Here is a 15,444-nt window from a genome sequence, read left to right as displayed (position 1 = left end):
TGCCCACAGAACAGCTTGTAACAATTTTTGAATCCCACCACTGTTTGCTATGATATGAATATTAACAGGAATGAGCCATTCCTGAATTCTGTCCCTCTGTTAAACCTAGGATTGCATTGGCTTTTATGGCTGCTGTTGCTTACTCCTAGCTCATATTTAAGTGATTGTCCACTAGGATTCCAAGATCCCTCTTACAGTTGCTACTATTGAGCCAGGGGCCACCTATTCTATAGCTGTGCATTTGGATTTTCTTGCCTAATTGTAAAACTTTATTTTTCTCACCATTGACTTTCATTTTGTTAGATAGGGCCCAATGTTCAAGTCTATCAAAGTCTTCTGTATCTTGAGCCTAACTTCTGGAGTGTTGGCTATCCTGCCAACTTGATGTCATCTACAAATTTGATGAGTCCCCCTGTTCTATCCCCTTGTCTAAATTATTGATACAGATATTGAAATATACTAGGCTTAAGACAGAGCCTTGGGGTATCCCCTGCATGCTTCCCACCTTGTAGATGCAGTTTCATTAAGGACTATACATTGAGTGTAGTTGGTCAGCCAATTACGAATCCATCTAGTGGCGATGCTGCCTATCCCACTATCCCTTATCAAGGAGAAGGTTGTGGTCCACTTTATCAAATGCTTACCGAAGTCCAAGTAAATTATATCACTTTTTGTTTTCTTAGTTTAAGGATCTCAACATCTACATCCGTATTGGATCCCAGAAAAAGTGGGAAGTAGAGTAGCAGGATGGAGCAAGCTCTAGGAAACCAAGGGTGCAAAAGCGAATTGGCTCCCATCATTTAACCCATGAGATCTCTGGATGATGGAGGCTTGGGGCTAAAACATGTAGGTCAGGCTAGTGGGCTCATTCTCCCAAGCAGGATTTTACTGCATTGTGGCTTTTATATTCCGTGTCTTTCTATTCCATTTTGTAGGAATCCCTCTGCTGTGTTAATTTAAGGCTGTGTGTAGGGGTGCTCCAAATTTTCTGAGGAACTGAAACCCCAGATTCCCTAAAACGGCCCTGCAAAGTAAAAATCAGTGAAAAGTATCCGGAGCAAAGGAATGTAGAGTTGGGGAAAAGATAATTCAATATTGCCTTTTTATGTTAAAATCAGAATTTAATATTTTTATTCATGTAAATAAGGTAGACCCTAAATGATGAGAGTTGCGTTCCTCTTCCCATTATCTCTCCTTTCGCCCAGTAAGTATAGCAGTGGAAATAAAATCCAGCCATAGAAATTGGGTGCAGATCAAAAGGGGTAAGTTCCTTTACATGTATAGATCTAGAAACACAACTTTAGTCATCCTTCCTCAGCAATTGTTATGACAGGTCAGAACATCCAAGTTCCAGGTTAACAAAAGAAAACCTGAGTTGGGGATTTGTTCTAATGATTTGTATGTTATTCTCAATTTACTACCTGCTAAACTGTTTAACATGAGTGCCAGTTTGCTGATCAGCTCTAATCAACTGTTAGATTGAAATTAATCAACCTCCTTCCCAGATATGTTAGAAAACAACATGGTCAGTGAACATGCCAATAGGGCAGGAATTGCAGTTCAATGTTTATGGAGGTGACTAGTTTAGGAAGGCTGCCATAAGCATATAAATCGAACTATGTTTCTGTGTACAGTCAGCTGCAACCGCGGCTGACTGTCGGGGGTGAGTCATTGGCCCCAACGGAAAGGGTGCGCAACTTGGGCGTTCTCCTGGATGGACGGCTGTCGTTTGAAGACCACTTGGCGGCCGTCTCCAGGAGAGCTTTTTACCAGGTTCGCCTGGTCTGCCAGTTGCGCCCCTTTCTTGACCGGGATGCCTTATGCACGGTCACTCATGCTCTCGTCACTTCTCGTCTGGATTATTGCAATGCTCTCTACATGGGGCTACCCCTGAAGTGCACTCGGAGACTCCAGCTAGTCCAGAATGCAGCTGCGTGGGTGATTGAGGGAGCACCACGTTGCTCCCGAGTAACACCACTCCTGCGCAGTCTGCACTGGCTACCTGTGGTCTTTCGGGTGCGCTTCAAGGTTTTGGTTACCACCTTTAAAGCACTCCATGGCTTAGGGCCCGGGTACTTACGGGACCGCCTGCTGTTACCTCATGCCTCCCACCGACCCGTGCGCTCTCACAGAGAGGGTCTTCTCAGGGTGCCGTCCGCCAAGCAGTGTCGGCTGGCGGCCCCCAGGGGAAGGGCCTTCTCTGTGGGAGCACCTACTCTCTGGAACGAACTTCCCCCCCGGTTTACGCCAATTGCCCGACCTTCAGACATTTCGCCGGGAACTGAAAACCTATCTATTTATCCAAGCGGGACTGGCCTGATTTTTAAATTTTTAAATTTTAAAATTTTTTTTTTCAATTTTAATATTTTATTGGGTATTTTATATGGTCAATTGGACGGTTTTAATTTCGGCCTTTATTGAATAAGTTTTTTAACTGTTATTTTAGTATGTATATTAATTGTTTTAATGTAGGCTGTACACCGCCCTGAGTCCTTCGGGAGAAGGGCGGTATAAAAGTTTAATTAATTAATTAATTAATTAAATAAATAAATAAATAAATCCACTGTTCATGTAAGTCAATTAGTTGCATGAATTGCTGAGTTGATGCAAATATAATCAGCAGCCGGTCCTCCCCAACAGTGTATTCGGAGGAAGGTTTTCTGGCATTCTCACTGGCAATATTGGTTGAAAATTCTGGGAGATGTAATCTATCCCCTTGAAGGTAATAGGTTGGGAAGGCTAATGTAATATAGTAATTAATCCTGAAGTTGAGATTAGTGTTTCATTGTCTTTCCTCCTGAATGATGGTGTGTGCCTGAATTTTTTCTGCTTCTTATTTGAAAGTCTCTCTCTCTCTCTGTGTCAAAAGATAATCTCACAGTTTTTCCTTCTTTTTGCCTTCAAAAAGTCCTGAACTCCTAATCCTCTTAATGTTTTCCGACTCCATAGGGTAATATAATCCTGCCCTAAATCTAAGAGTCCAAGAAGGCAGATACAGACACACACATATGCAGAAAGTGTCTTTCAAGCTATCATCTCTTCCAAAGAAACACAACCACCTTTTCTCTTTCATGCCCTTACAAATGCTTGACAACAAAACCGGCACTAAAAATAAATATGGTAAAAGTTCCTGGGGATCATAAACAGCCTTTTTCTCCCTTCTCCCGGCTTTACTTCTGATACTGTAACTGGCAGGGTTTCTACACTCACTGGAACGAATGCAGCTTTTAAAAATGAAATGACCAGGGAACACTTTAACACGAAGAGGAGCATGAATTTGATTTAGAGTTGAGAACAATTGGAAGCAGGTGGGAGCTCAGAGGGCATAAAAAGGGAAAGAAAAACACCCAGCCATGTTGTTTTCCATACTCTTGTGGTGTCTCTAAGCAAATTAACAACGCAGATCAGCATTTCTTGATTATTGATACCTTTCTGATTCTGGACAGGTCAGGTAATCTGAATTAGTGGAAAAGATTATGTGTGGGGTAAGGTGAGCAGGATGTGCCTCTCTGATGCTGTTGGGATTCAAAGTTGCAATTCAAAGAAAAGATAGGTCTGGGCTGGATTCCTTTCAGTTATTCTAAACCTAACCTGCAATCCCTAAGGCATTCTTCCATGTGGCCTCCTTTCCTTCTTTTATTTTGCTCTATTGTAATGTGCCTGAGAGGAAAGACATAGAAATTCACATGTCTGTGGTTTCACAAAAGTATCTTGTGCTCCACTGAATTAAAAGCAGCTCATTAATGGCTATTTTTGAGGACTGCTTAAGCCAGGGGTCTCCAACCTTGATCCCTTAAAGACTTGTGGACTTCATCTCCCAGAGTTCCTCAGCCAGCTTTGCTGACTGAGGGACTCTGGGAGTTGAAGTCCACAAGTCTTAAAGGGACCAAGGTTGGAGACCCCTGGCTTAAGCTACAGTGAGAGGACTTGATAAAAGATCTGCCATATCACAGTACATAGCTAGTGGATTAGGCTTAGCTTAATAGGTCAAAGCTGAATAGTCCTGTTTTATCAATTTCTTTCATTTACATTTACACACTCTGCCTTAGTATATACAAGATTGATCCTCCACAGAAAATTTGGTAGACTGGAGTATGAGTGTTAAAATTACTATATGCCAATACAAATTACCATCTGTATTGGCATTTAGTGAGAGCCCATGTAAAGTAACTTTGCATTAGCTAAATAAGTAAAGAATTGTTGACATGAAATATTTCATATCTGTCAAGAATATGAGGTTCAAGTATTCTGTGCTTGTGTGTAATGATAAAATAAGAAAGCCACTTTTTAAAAGCTTTTAATGTTGCTTCTTTTCCTTTAAAAGCATATCTTGCTTTGTGCTAGTTAGACTTTTAAAACTTGCTGTCCGCATTTAGTTCCAATAAAAATGAAAGCCTGTGCGGAATATTCTCTGCAATAGATCAAGTGCAAGGATTTCAGAAGGAGGAACCACAGCTTGATTTCTTCAGTTTATTTGCATTTTTGCAACTGGTATATAGAAACCTGAAGCTAATCCTAATATTTTCTGCTTTAAACACCAAGACTGTGATGATCAGATTTAGCAGCCCAATGGCATTTTGTGGTTATTCATATATTCTCCTTCAGAAAGGCTCATTCCAACCAAACAGAGTTGGATGATAGTCATTCATATTTCATACCAGACTGAAGATAAAAAAGTCTAGAGGTGACACAATATTGCCGCATTACAATCTGGCCATTCATGTCTCATTTTCAGATTTCCCCAGCAAAAGGAGACCACCCTAGGCTCAGCTGCCTCATTTCTTCTGTACTGCTCCTATAAATCACATTCTGGGAGAAAAGATGGCTGCCAGGACTAGGGGAGGATGACTATGAATTTGTTTCTGGATTACAATTTAACAGGCAACCTGTGTTTGTTGGATAACAAAGGGAGGCTTCAGTTCTCATATTGATTGACACACTAATTTATGTTGATCAGTGTGGCATCTGATTATCCAAATTTATCTGATTTTGAAAAGCTGAGCTGGAGAGGAATTGACAGGGAAATACCCCAGTACCATTGACTCATATCATTTCTAGATTATTTTTACCTGCCTGTGGCTGCATTTGGGGAGGAAGGATCAGTCTCTTTATTGAAGGGGCTTTCATCTGTGTTCCACCTATCTCCTCATTAATCTATGAGGGTTTTTTTTTTTTGGAAGAAGAAAAAGATTTAATGCACCAGATAACAAAGTTGTCTTTTTTTTCAAAAGCCAATTTAAACATTTCATTTTATGTACAATGTTCCAGAAAGAAACATCACATTACTCTTAAAGGCATTTGGATCCTCATTTTGAAAGGAGCCACTTCCTGCCTCCTGGAATGACTGTGATTCTCATTCCCCTTATCCCCATCTCAAAGAAGATAAATACTTCTTAAAAAATACATTGCAAAATCGATGTGTGTGTTCTGGTCCATGTTTTAGCTGAAAGACCCCTGGAAGATTATACTGGGCTGTAGACATTTTACCATCAGAGGCATTTGCAGGAAAACATTTCCCTCTCTTTCTCTCCCTCCCTCCCCCCTCCCTCCCCCCTCCTTTTCACATGGGGCCAGAAAAACTGCCAACAAATACAATAGGAAAACTGCCAACAAATATAGTATGCAACCATAAGGGAAGCTGGGTATGGGGAAGAGGAAGAGCAAGAGGTTGCCTGATTCAGCTTATTAAACCAGACTTTAAAAAGCCAAAAATCAGCAATTGTTCACATTCTGTGTTTTGCTCCACAAATACAGGTAACATGGACCCATGGGCAGAGGTGGGTGTCAGCAGGTACTGACCAGTTCTGGAGAACCGGTAGTGGAAATTTTGAGTAGTTTGGAGAACCGGTAGTAAAAATTCTGACTGGCCCCCTCCCTCATCTATTTTCTGCCTCCCAAGTCCCAGCAGATCGGGAGGAAATGGGGATTTTGCAGTAACCTTCCCCTGCAGTGGGGTGGGAGTGGAGATTTTACAGTATCCTTCCCCTGCCATGCCCACCAAGCCACACTCACAGAACCGGTAATAAAAAAATTTGAAACCCACCACTGCCCGCAGGTGTCATGTTTGCTCTTAACCGAAAAGAAAAGTTGTGCTTTGATCATAGTTTTGGACTTTGCTATCAACTCTGATACCCAAGTCCCTTCTGAGCAGATTGGATTAGTAACCATAAGACTGGACACAGATCTTTTGAGACATGGAGAGCATGTATCGGTCAGGTTGAATATGTAATTTCTAACACTTAAGGGAAACCTTTTGCCTAAAAGTGCCCTTAGTTGAGCGGACTGCATCAAGGACAGTGATATGTGAAGAAATTGGTGTCTTCAGCTTGGGTGGGGTGGGGGAGTAAAGAATGTGATCAAGACATTATCCTGGGGATCTTTAGCAGCAATAATTGAAGCCAAAGGCACCATTAGGAGGAACAACAAAGAGACTGACACTATATAGGATTTAAGAGATAATACTTTTACTTGGAAGAAGTACAGCAAGTAATTCAGTTTGGATCTTACGCTCAGTACAGTAGCAAGGAAAATGCTCTTTTTCCAAAAAGACTGGAGCCCTAGGTAACAATAGATGCTCCATGGTCTTTGAAATAACATAATTGGGCTAGGAACATTTGGTTTGATTTTTGTTGCCAGTTACACATACCTAAATCCTGCTGTTTCTGGAGGAATCTTCAGGCTTTGCACATCTGTTTGGAATTAGGCACCTGGTTGAATCATAGTGTGTCTAATGAATGAATTTAGCCTAAAGTTGTGATGAGCAGGAAGGTTGTTAACACTTTCCTTTGAAAAAAAAATAGTGTTTGGATTATTTATCAGCTATACAGAAAGGATTGAAAAACATGATGCCATCACAAAATTCTTCCTGATCCTGTTCCACCAGTGTAAATGAGAAAATGCAAGTTACTAAAATGATTGACATACGACACCACTTCAGATAAGAATAACCCCCTATAACTTTCACACTACAAAGGAAGCACTAATCAAAATTAGTGTGAAAACTAAGGAAACAAGACAGAGAAAAGAGAAGTCACCATATGGAATAACTCAACAGAAGAGGTGGCTGAAGGGTGGGGAATTAAATCCATTTCAGAGAAACGACTTGGTAGAAAAAAGGGGCCTAGGCTGACGTTGCAAAAGTCTTGAAGAAGGATGAGAAGAGAACAAGGAATAAGGACAGGAATGAGGCTAATGGGTCTCCCCCAGGGGTGAAATTCAGCCGGTTCTATCCTGCTCGGGCGAACCAGTAGTGGCGACTGCAGGAGGCTCCACCCACCCACGAGGACGTCATGATGTTGCTTTTTTGTGACAATTTTAAGCCTCTTCGCATGCGCAGAAGGCTTTGCGCATGCGCAGATGACGGCACATGCGAGCAAAGTGCGCGGGCGCAGGGCACACACACACACACATTTGCAAACCGGTAGGGAAGGTAAGTGAATTTCACCCCGGCCTCCCCTGTCTTGGATTCTTAGATGACATGCTACATGTCATCTTATGTGGGTTGACTCGATGTGGAATGCTTTACAGCAGTATCAAAATACATCTGCGTACACATACATATGGATATTGGCAGAGGTGAAAGCCACTCACGGCAGACACCGATACTTCCAGACTTCCTGCGGAAAAGGATATCTGGTGACTGCTGAGTAAGGGAAAGATAGCGGAAAGGGGTGGTCTGTTGGGATAAAATCTCATATTAAAAACACATCAATCGTGCTTGCCAGTGTGATCCACAGTACATCTTTTGGTTTAGCATTTCTGTTCTACTCTAAACCTCAGTTATCAGCACAGATTTACAAGCATATATTCTTTGCTCCAGTGCCACTATTTTGCTACCCTGAGGGCAAAAAACTACTAGTGATGCTAACTACCTTGCCTGCTTGCTCTGACTTTAGCCTGAAGTTAACAGGGAGTGTTCTCAATAGCGCTGAGTTCCTCTTCCCCCCTCCCCCGCCAGCTGTCACAAGCTGCATGACCTGATGGTTGGAGAGAATGCAGCCATCATCACCTTTGCCACTCTCCTCTCTGCTGAGATGCTTGCCTGGACATGTGCTCTTGAGTGACAAAAGGAGGCTCTTGTATATGGTTAGAGGCATTAGTTTTACACTGGGTTAGCCTTTTGCCCAAGGCTTTGCATCAATACTTTTCTTCTCACGCTCTGTGTTAGAAGAAGAGCTCTCCCCTGCTTTCATGCAGAGCACAGGTTCATACAGCGGCCACAGCAGTTGTGATACATTGGATCTGGCAAACTATTTTGGCCCCAAGATGAGTAAGTTGTTTCGAACAGAGGAAACATCTGCATTGTTTCTTTAATCCTAGTTCCCCTGGAATCTGAGGGAAATGTCATAGGATCTCCAAACAAAGCTTTACCTGAAATCCCAGGATTCTTAATGTCTAAATTGTTTAACTTTTACTTTACAGTCAGTGTTCGTTAGCTTGCAGTCTCCTTCAGCCGCATCAAAGGGATATATGTGAAGGAACATACAAAATTTAGTGATTCCTGTATTTAAAAAAAAAGCATAAGAGAACATTATGTGAAAAGTTGATTGTTTGAAATGCAGAGATCATATTACAAACACCAGCAGTACCAGCAATAAAAGCTTGCTTTTTTTAGAACTCGCCTATTTAGGGGTTCCAGATGTAGAAGGGCTCCATGCTTGAGCCCCCTCAGTAATGTTCTCTCACCTCACCTCTGGAACAGCCTGCCTCTAGAGATTTGAACTGCCCCTTCCTGAACATGGCTTGGTAGACAGCTATTTAGGAATGTTACTCTCCAAATCATGACACGTCAGGGCGTTCTTGCTTTTATGGTTATGCCATCAATTTTCTGTGTTTTAATGGTATGCTGTTAATTGTAAATTCCTGGACTCTTTGGAAATGAAGCAGCATATAAATTGAAGCAGTGGTGGGATTCAGCCAGTTCGTACCACTTCGGGAGAACCGGTTGTTAATTTTCTGAGTAGTTTGGTGAACTGTTTGTTGGAAGAAATCATTATGGCAGAGAACCGGTTGTTAAATTATTTGAATCCCACCACTGAATTGAAGTAATAAAAGAAAATATGCGGACAATTTCTTGTTTAAAATTTTTTTTGGTCTTTGTATTAAACAAAGGATGAAGCAAAAATTGCTTCTACTTTCCCGAGCTATTAAAAAGTAGAAGGAAAAGGGAAGAAATGGTCCATATGGTAATTAAGGATTATGACCATCTGGTAAGACAGGAGTTTGTTCAAATAATTCTGCAACATACGTTGCATCAAGTCTGATTCTTATTAAAATGTTTTTATTTATCTGCACATGGACATAGAAGAGAAGTGAGTGGCATCCTTTCTTGGACGGATTATAATTCCATGGGAGAAACCAAAGCATTGTACACCAACAACAGTCTTCACATTAATTTGCTGATTTGAATCTGCATTGCCAAAATTTACTGGAGACAATAATCATTACTGCTTACGCCCACTTTGTAAATATTGAAACTCAAATATGAATGGGTAAAATCTGTAGTTCAAGTTATTTTTGTTAGCATGCTCTATTTTAGGCAAATGCGATCTTGATTTTAAGAGGGTTTTGAACATCTTGCACTTCTGGGAATTAAGCCAAGGTGCTTCAGATTTGTCTGTTCAAAACCAGAAGTAGTTCTTATTTAATTGATTTGTCTGGAATTGTATTTTTAAGTTGCTGTTGCAATATAGTAGGACTGAATGGAGTTTCATCCATCCAGCTTAGCACTGCCAATTGCACAGGAGGAAAAATGCTTTTTCTAAACATGGTGCAGAGTTGAAAATTATTCTTAGCCAAGGCAAAGAATTCAAATGGAAAAGTAATTATTCCACTATTTTGTATTATTACATAATCAATTGCTTATATTTCCTATCTATGTTCCTTTCTATTTTGTTCAGTTTTACACAGTGAAGCAAGTATAATGTTGAAAATGTCTCTTTCTCAGGTATTTCAGGCAAACACTGATGCTTCTGAAGTCGTTCTGAACAAAATCCATGCTCCAGTGCTGACTCGGTTTGTGCGGATCCGTCCCCAGGTGTGGCATAGTGGAATCGCCCTTCGACTGGAGCTATATGGCTGCCGAATTACAGGTGTCTATCCTTATCTGTCATTAAGAAAGACTCACCATTTTCTGCCTTTGCTCCACCCTACAAACTAACCTAGTTGTTGTTGTATGGTAGCTTCCTGTGCAGAGAAATATTCTGAGATGGGCACTTAAAATTATTTCATGATGCTGTAGAATTATAGTTTTGGGAAGGGGATAGCTATCACTTAGCCCCAAATCCCCACAAACCAAACCAGCCTAGTCCACAGAGTATATTCCCTTTACAGATGGTCCTCACCTTTTGACCATAACTGATACCAGAATGACAGTTGTTGTTAAGAATGCTGGTTGTTAAGGTGACTATATCCAAATTTATGACCTTTTCTGCAGCAGTCATTAAGCAAATCCATTGTCTACAATGAGCATTTGTTGCCTGAAACCAGAAGTAAATATCAGTTTCTGGCAAAAAAAAAACCCGTTGTAAATTGCAGTCACATGACCATGGGGGAGGGACGGGGAAGCCATCAGATTGAATTTAGGTCATAAGTAGTACCTAGGGAAGTCCATCATAACTTTGAATGGTCACTAAGTGAGTGGTTGTAAGTCAAGGACTATCTGTACTAAGACCTTGCCTCTGGAGGGAAGTTCTCCATGAAACTTGACTAATATGGCACAAAAGACTTACCAAAAGGATCACAATAGGAACCCAGTTTACAAGTCTTTTTCCTCCTCAAAGATTTGCTGCATTTTAGAGTTTCTAAAAGCTGCACGATCTTTTAGAAACTCTGAAAATGCAGTTGTCTCCTTAAATTATCCTGAAATGCATTTTTCTTCAACCTGCATACTTTAAAAAATGCAAATGCAGCTGCTGAGAAAGGAAATGATATTTCATATGGTAATCAGGGAGAGAGGTATTAAAGCTTTCTTTATCTGCTGTGGCCCTAGTGCAAATTGCTACATCAAAGCTTTTTATTCTGTGGGAAAATTCCCATTCCAGAGGCTGCAGCTTGTATTTTTTTTTTTTTAAATGTGAAGATTTATTAGGGTAGTGCACAAGTTTGTGTCTGAGTCAGCCCAGCAATACAAGGATATGCATATTGGCTTTGTGATCTTCTTAAATGGCCCATGTGACGAAGGTTCTGTTAGCCTCATCAGGCACTAAGCTTTACCTCCTTACCACAATCAAAAGCTACCATTTTAGGGAACACAAAATTTGTATTTGCTGTCCTCAGATGCTGTTTTATGTCCCTTCAATCTTTGTACCAGGAGAAAATAGTGTCAAGGCTTTATTGCATCACTGGGGCTTTCTAGGCAGACATGCAGTCATACGGTATAACTAGGCATTGCTGCTAATCAGTATTTGGGATTACTTGGCCCAGCACTTAAAAGTTTGCTCAGTGGCTCTGCATTTCCTAATCTTTTTCTTGGAGGACTGATACTGAGGTTTGGAAAATGCCCAGAGTTTATATTGGGTTTTGCACAACACAATTGTCCGGCACAAATGTTGGAGGAGAAGGAGAAGTAATTGGCCTATGCAAATAATCACTTGAGGCTGCAGTCATGAAATGATCAGGGATTTAATGACCCTTCACCCTGTCATTTTTACCTGATTTGGGAATGTAGAGCCACTGCATCTTGATTCTTTTCTTTTTTTTTACATAGCAAAGAGATTTCAAATGGCTTCTTAGCTCAACTGACATTTTGAAATCTGGAAATTCTGGGTCAGGACATAAGTAATGCTGCAGTCTCACTGGGATGCTTATATACAGTAATTGCTTTTCTTTCTCCCACCCCCCCCACCCCCCAATTAGTTGTGGCTTCACATGCCACAAGTACATTTACATGTAAAAAGAGAACATTGAGCCTAGCCATCATTTGAATTGTTTTAACACGATGGCCTCCAGTTATAGTTTATCTCTCATTTGATTGGATTTAATTGATACTTATTTTTTAAAAGAGCTGGAACAGCAACCAGAATGCTATTAGTGGATGAAAGTTTAGCTGGAAGCGCAGACCAGCTTGGATTAAGAATTTTTGGGTAGGGTGTATTTTAAGCCACCATGGAAGGGCCCCTGTAACCTATGAAAACTGGAGTCCTTAATACTTTTATTTATTTATTTATTTTATTTATTTATTTATTTTGTCACAACAATATATGTAACTATCATACAGAAAGATTATATAGTATATAAAGGTATAGAAGAAAAGAAAAACAATAGGACAGGAACGGTAGGCACATTTGTGTGCTTATGCACGCCCCTTATGGTCCTCTTAGGAATGGGGTGAGGTCAATAGTAGAAAGTTTTTGGTTAAAGCTTTTAGGATTATGAGAAGAGACCACAGAGTCAGGTAAAGTATTCCAAGCACTGATGATTCTGTTACAGAAGTCATATTTTCTGCAATCTAGATTAAAGCGGTTGACATTAAGTTTAAATCTATTGTGTGCTCTTGTATTATTGCAATTAAAGCTGAAGTAGTCTTTGACAGGAAGGACATTACAATAGATGATACTCTCTGAGCTTGTTTGTTTTCTTGCAGACACTTCATTAGGTAACATCTTATCGGTACCTATGAAAGCTGTTATAAAGCGAAGCAAAGCTGCCTTAAATGCTTCAGTACCTAGAAGTTGATGGCAGTGAGACATTATTCTTCCTATATCATTGCAGAATTTTTATCCCCCACCTGATTTTGCATAATAGCCATTTCTACGCTCACTGCTGCTCCTTTTCATACAGATTCACCCTGTTCCAGTATGTTGGGGATGCTTTCAGGACTTATCCCAGACTCTCAGATCTCAGCTTCTTCTACCAGAGAATATCACTGGGTTCCTAGTGTGGCACGCCTAGTCAGCAGCCGCTCAGGATGGTTCCCACGCATCCCTCAAGCCCAGCCTAGTGAGGAGTGGTTGCAGGTAGATCTGGGCCTCCCAAAGAATGTGAAAGGAGTGATTATCCAAGGAGCCCGAGGTGGGGACAGCATCAATGTGGCGGAGGCCCGAGCTTTTGTGAAGAAGTTTAAAGTGGCCTACAGCATGGATGGGAAAGACTGGCATTCAATACAAGATCCCCGGACCATGCAGCCAAAGGTAAGACCTCTTAGTTGGAATATAATAGGGAGCTACTGGGCACTGGTACTTTTTTTCCTTTTATTTCTTCTTTGTTTCTAGGGAAATTTATTACAGCAATTGCACTTAGACTTATATACTGCTCTGTAGTGCTTTACAGACCTCTCTAAGCAGTTTACAGAGGCAACATATTGCCCCTAACAATCTCGGTCCTCATTTTACCGATCCCAGAAGGATGAAAAGCTGAGTCATCTTTGAGAAAGTGAGAATTGAACTGCCGAACTACAGTTATTATGGCTGTTTACACCAGTGGGAGCCTTTGCTTCAGGAGAAGTGACTACTTCAATGGGTCCTTGTGCAAACCACAATCCTTCCTGCAAAGTCATATGTTTCACACTTGTCTCAGTATAAAAACAATCTTATTCTATTTTGGTGATTACCGGTTATGCAATAGTTCTCAATGAGTGCTTAAAGTTGAAATGATTGAAGTAGCATAAAACCATTTAAGATGAATGTGTGTTTCAAAAGGATGTGGGAAAGAGGAGGGCTCTTATCTATGAATGTACTTCCTCCTCCTCCTCCTTTCCTCCCTTCCTTTCTTCCTATTTAGCAGTAGGATCATCATCTTGTAGTGGAAAAGCTGGAACACTTAGAGGCTGGAAAATGTCATCTATTTTTCACTTCTTTCTCTTTTCCCTCATATAGCAAACTTACACATGGGCCTTTTCATTTCAGATTGCACGTGAAGGGACACGTGGCTGAATATGTCTTTAAATGCCCAACAGCAACCATTGACCACTTACTGTGCATAGAAAAACAGATGTTAGAAATAAGTACCAGTGAGCCGAGTAGCAGATGTTGAGAGATTAGAAGTCCCGATGTCTTTACAAGACAGTCTCCTCTGCTTCCCTGGGCTCTTCTTCATGCACTTTCCAAAAAGTGCATGAAGCTGCCTAATCACCAGGCTTTACTGATGCTCCAGGGTGTGTTTTTTGGGGAGGTCTGTGCAAAAAAGGCGCTGGCTTAAAAAACAACAACTTTGTCTTTCCACGCAGTATCTCGGGGGTGGGGGAGGTGCCTCCCTTTTTTTCCTTGGCCAATAAGTGTTTCTCTGCTTGACTGGGAGAATGGAAAATGTAGGGCTGAGATTACATCCATATCCAGCATTCCCTACGCCTTACCAATAATTCTATCGTGCTACTGTAGGAAGTGAAATCAGGGTGGCTTGGATAAACAGAACAAGACAGACAGCAAAGTAGTATCCAGTTAGAAATGATAGCTTTTTAAAAAATGAACCAATACAGGGAAGAAACTGAGATGAGCACCGCCCCCTAGAGTTGGACACAACTGGACAGAGAAACCTTTGTCTTTTTCTTTACAGTTTTTTTTAGCAAGATTATGGCTAAAGTTTCGATTACTTCTCCCCCACCAATGTCACCATTTCTGCAAAGAACATTTGGCACAGCCCTGGTTTACTGTATCCTGCCTTGTCTCTGTTTTATCTCCTCAGTGAGAAGTAGGACATTGTTCTTCATATGATTCAGAGGGTATAGCGTATAGACCATTTGTGATAAAAATGGCCTGCTTTAGAGCCCATATTTGGGTTGTTCTTATTGAAGCTTCTGCTTCATTTTTCCAAGTTTACCAGTGACATTCTTACTTGTTAAGGATTTAAGAGATGAACTTTTGCACCACTGTTAAAACCTTAGTTCAGGAGGCCCAAGGCTCTAAATCATAGACAAACATCAAGTCTAAGTTTCTGCTAGCCAATTACTTGAATTAGTACATATGGTATCAGAGAGAGGTGTCTTTTAGAACTTGATGGAAAAATGTTTGGGGCGGGTAAAGAAAAGAAGACCATTAACAGCCAAGTCAGAAGTCAGTAGTGTTTACATAAGAAGTCAGTAGAGTTGAACCAGATTTGAGTCAGTATATCTGGTATCAACATCTAGCTAAGAGGAGCCATGTCCTGTGCCAAAGCACGCTGTGTGGTTTGTCAGATGGACTACATCCTGCTTGGCAGCAGCATCCTGCTCTCAGGCATGGAATTTTTCAGTTGGCCACAAACTCTGGCTAGCAGAGGAAGGAGTGAGATGGAGACAGATGGAAGGGAGAGTAATTTTGAAACTGAAGCACCATATCCTGTCTCTCAATTACTTTACAGATCAAATGTATTTGAAAATAACTGCCTTAGCTTGTACCAAAGATGAAAAAGCCTTATCATCTTTCTCCCTTGCTGTTTTTTATTACTGTAGTCAACCACCAAAAAGTATGCTTAAGCTGTTGTGTTTATATAGCATGCCACCGGAGTTAATACAGGGCGATTGAGATTTGT

General features: G+C 40.9%; 1 protein-coding gene across 4 annotated transcripts in view; it reads left to right on the top strand.

The window, feature by feature from the left end:
* NRP2 (neuropilin 2) overlaps positions 1-15,444 on the top strand; it is a 211,765-nt gene that overhangs the window by 97,975 nt on the left and 98,346 nt on the right. For all 4 annotated transcript variants that reach the window (XM_058186640.1, XM_058186632.1, XM_058186658.1 and 1 more), the window contains exons 8-9: positions 9,947-10,091; positions 12,781-13,130. In XM_058186640.1, the coding sequence (XP_058042623.1) occupies positions 9,947-10,091; positions 12,781-13,130 (495 nt within the window). The remainder of the gene's footprint in view (positions 1-9,946; positions 10,092-12,780; positions 13,131-15,444) is intronic.

Source organism: Ahaetulla prasina, chromosome 1 (assembly GCF_028640845.1).
Source record: "Ahaetulla prasina isolate Xishuangbanna chromosome 1, ASM2864084v1, whole genome shotgun sequence".
Classification (NCBI taxonomy): domain Eukaryota; kingdom Metazoa; phylum Chordata; class Lepidosauria; order Squamata; family Colubridae; genus Ahaetulla; species Ahaetulla prasina.
The sequence above is the reverse complement of the archived record's forward strand: the minus strand, read 5'-3'. Positions and strand labels throughout refer to the sequence as shown.